Source organism: Pterocles gutturalis, unplaced genomic scaffold, assembly GCF_000699245.1.
Source record: "Pterocles gutturalis isolate BGI_N339 unplaced genomic scaffold, ASM69924v1 scaffold40721, whole genome shotgun sequence".
Lineage (NCBI taxonomy): Eukaryota > Metazoa > Chordata > Aves > Pterocliformes > Pteroclidae > Pterocles > Pterocles gutturalis.
The window spans coordinates 28,797-31,921 of record NW_010104417.1 but is presented as its reverse complement, the minus strand read 5'-3'; the positions used below and the strand labels follow the sequence as shown (position 1 = coordinate 31,921).

Below are 3,125 nucleotides of genomic sequence, written 5' to 3'. Positions count from 1 at the left end.
CGGAGCGTGCGGGAGACGATGCCCTCGCCCAGCTCGTGCTGGGGGCTGCTGGCCGCAGGTCCGATGGGCACCAGCTGCAAATTCCCGTCACTCCGAGCAGGGCATGGGGAAGGGGGTGTCTGAACTGCCTTGAATGACCCCTGTACGAGTTCAGGAGAAATCTTTGTGCCAGATAAAAAGATCAAATGAGAAACAGTAGCTCAGATCTGGGAAAAAATACAAAAAGGAAGGAAATTGAAAAGGTTGGAGAAGCACTTTTGATATTGCATGTATTTCTGTGCATTGTTGTTAAGAGCTGCTCTGGAGACCACCCCGGCTTGTAATTCACTATGAAAAGAGAACTAGAGATCAAATCTGTGTTTTATTTTTTTAAAAAAAGTCTGTATTGAACTGTCTCAGGAAAGCAGAGAGCTGTAAAGCAAGTCCTGTGTTGGCACCAGCAGGAGTGGGAATGTGAAATCCATATGGGATGTAATGAAATTTCCACTGACCTTGCGTGGGAAGGAAACGCTTGTCGGCAGGGGAATGTGAAGGTTTTAAAAATGTTTGGTTATGAAACTGGTTCCTTGGTATCCTGCAGGAGCGCAGCAGCAGGTTTTTAGGAGGCTGAATTCAAAGGCGGTTGCTCTCTGCAATGCCGTCTGTAACGGCAGCGTTGTGCCATGGGGAGGGAGCACGGGAAGCAGCGCTGTGGCTGGGGGCACGAAGCCGTTCTGACAAGCTCGGTGGCTGACAGCGCCCGCCTGCCATCTCGCATCCCGGCTCCGCTGGGGTGGGAGGCGCGGGAGCTGCCGGAGCGTGGCCGCGGGGGTGGCAGTCTGCTGCTGGTCCCTCGAGGCATCGCAGCTCTTGCACAGTGCGGAGCCCCTGGAGGATGGTTGTCCTGGCGAAATCAAAGCTGCCGTGCTGCACGCACGTGATCCTTCTGTACAGCCTGGGCGATTTTTCAGCAAATACTGAGTCCCAGCTGCCAGGGACTGGACCAGCTTCCCGGTGTGATGAGTGAGGATGTTCTGGCAGTCCACTCAGCTTCTCCAGGCATCCCCACGGGTGTCTGCAGCAAAGCCAGGCTGAGTATCGCTCTGCGGTGTTAGAGCATCCTTCCTCTCCCCCGGTGCAGTGGGAGCACAGCTATTTTGGGTGGATGAACGCAAGCATGAAGAAGAAGAGATGGGGAGAAGCAGCGTTGTCGCGAGGTGTGCAGCGCTGCGCTTTGGCGTGGTGCTGGATGCCATAGGAACAGGGCGCTGCTTAGTTTGATGCCCGAGTAAAGACCAAGACACTGTGGCACCAGTCACTTTGCGACCTCATTTGCAATTTAATTGAGAATTTAGTTTCTTCTCCTCCTTTCTTTTAGCAGCCATCATGTTTTGTTTTTTTTTAAAAAGGGTATTTCCAGCATTGCTTATGTGGTGGGATTGGCTTTCATTTCGGGGCGTCCCCAGCCCTTGCCCTCTTCCACACAGGCACCCCCAGCACCCCAGAGCCCCTCTTTGGCAAAGGCTGGGGGGGTTACAGCCCGTCTGTCACAGCAAGCAAAACACCCCGGAGCAGGTAAAGCCTGTGGTATTTTAGGAGCTGGAGTTCGGAGGGTCTGGAGGACTCTTTAAGCCTTGGGGCCAAAGAGGAGCTCGATTTGCTGTGAGCCTGGCGGCGCTGGGGACGTGGATGGGAGCAGGGTGCGTGTACAGCGCCAGCGTTCTTCAGTCATTGTCGACCCTTCTGTCGGTGTTCAACCGATCATTTATCGAGAAATCATGTGTCAGTTGATGTGCAAAGTGTCCAGCATTCCAGGTCACACTAGATAAACTGAAGTTTCATGTTCTGGTTTCAAAAAAGCGATTGAAAAGCTCTGGGGGCTGGTCTCTGTGTACTTAAGCAGCTGTTTATTTTGACAAAGAACAAGGTTTTAATAGGAGACGAGTGAATGAAATTCTTCAGCTCTCACTTGGAAAAAAAATCTGTTGGCTTTAGCAAGCCTTGAGTTAACCCTGTGTCTCGCGAGGGTGCCTGCTCTAGCAGCGCCTGGGAGATCTGCTGTGGGACAAGCAAAGACACCCTCCTGGCCAGGGTCAGTGGCTGACGTTGTGTTTTCTGCTTCTCCCCTCCTGTGTGCATGCAGAAATCCGAACTCAGCTGGTGGAGCAGTTCAAATGCCTGGAGCAGCAGTCGGAGTCGCGCCTGCAGCTGCTGCAGGACCTGCAGGAGTTCTTCCGCAGGAAGGCTGAGATCGAGCTGGAGTACTCCCGGAGCCTGGAGAAACTGGCTGAACGCTTCTCCTCCAAGATCCGCAGCTCCAGAGAGCACCAGTTCAAGTAAGCGGGCGTTCCCAGGGGCAGAGGGGTACAGGATGATGGGCTCTGGCCAACTCTCGATGTTTGTTTGCAGCTGCACAGGCTGAAAGAGCATCAGTGGTGACCTTGTGCAGGACTGGCAAAAAGAACCAGGAATGTCTTTTTCCAAGACTTTTACTGCAGAGTTACTGACCTGTGCTGCCCAAATTAGACTTACTGTGTACTACTTTGAGCAGTACAATAAAAAAATTAGTCAGGGACTAGGAAGGAGTCAAGCCCCTTGATTTTTTTAAGAAGCTTGAGTTCAGGCACTGATTGGGTTGTGTAAATAGCAGCAGGCTCACTTTATAAACCCTGGCTTCCGTATGTATTCCAATCCCTCGATGTCAGAGTGCTTCACATTGCACGCAGAGCCGCTTACAGGCTCGGACTTGGAGGCAGTTTCTGGAAATGTAATTTATTGTGGTTCTTTAAAGTGAAGTGTGTATGTTTTCTGTGTACACACCCGTCCAGTGTTGAAGCTGGGCAAATCCTTAGTGGAAATATTTTGAAACAACGCTTTGAAATAGGAAGTATGAACTGGATGCTGGAATTGTGTGAAACTCAAAGTGATGATGAAAATTGTAAAATCCGTGAATGTGTGAGTATGTGCAAGTTTTCAAAAGCAGCATCTTTTCAGTTTAGCCATATTTTCAAGCTTGCCTAAAACGAAAAAGATCTGGAAAAAAAACCCCAAACTCGAGGCAGAATTTAAGTCTGAGGCAACTGTGTTTTCTGGTGGGGTTATATAGTACGTAGCTTGTGCCGTGATGCTGGCTGGTTGTCGGCCGT

General features: G+C 50.8%; 1 protein-coding gene across 1 annotated transcript in view; it reads left to right on the top strand.

Annotated features, from left to right (window-relative positions):
* Positions 1–2,122: 2,122 nt before the first annotated feature.
* LOC104471651 (SLIT-ROBO Rho GTPase-activating protein 3-like) overlaps positions 2,123–3,125 on the top strand; it is a gene marked incomplete at its 5' end in the record, with an annotated part of 29,784 nt that continues 28,781 nt past the window's right edge. Inside the window, 1 exon segment of the mRNA XM_010087051.1 lies at positions 2,123–2,315. Coding sequence (XP_010085353.1) covers positions 2,123–2,315 — 193 coding nt within the window.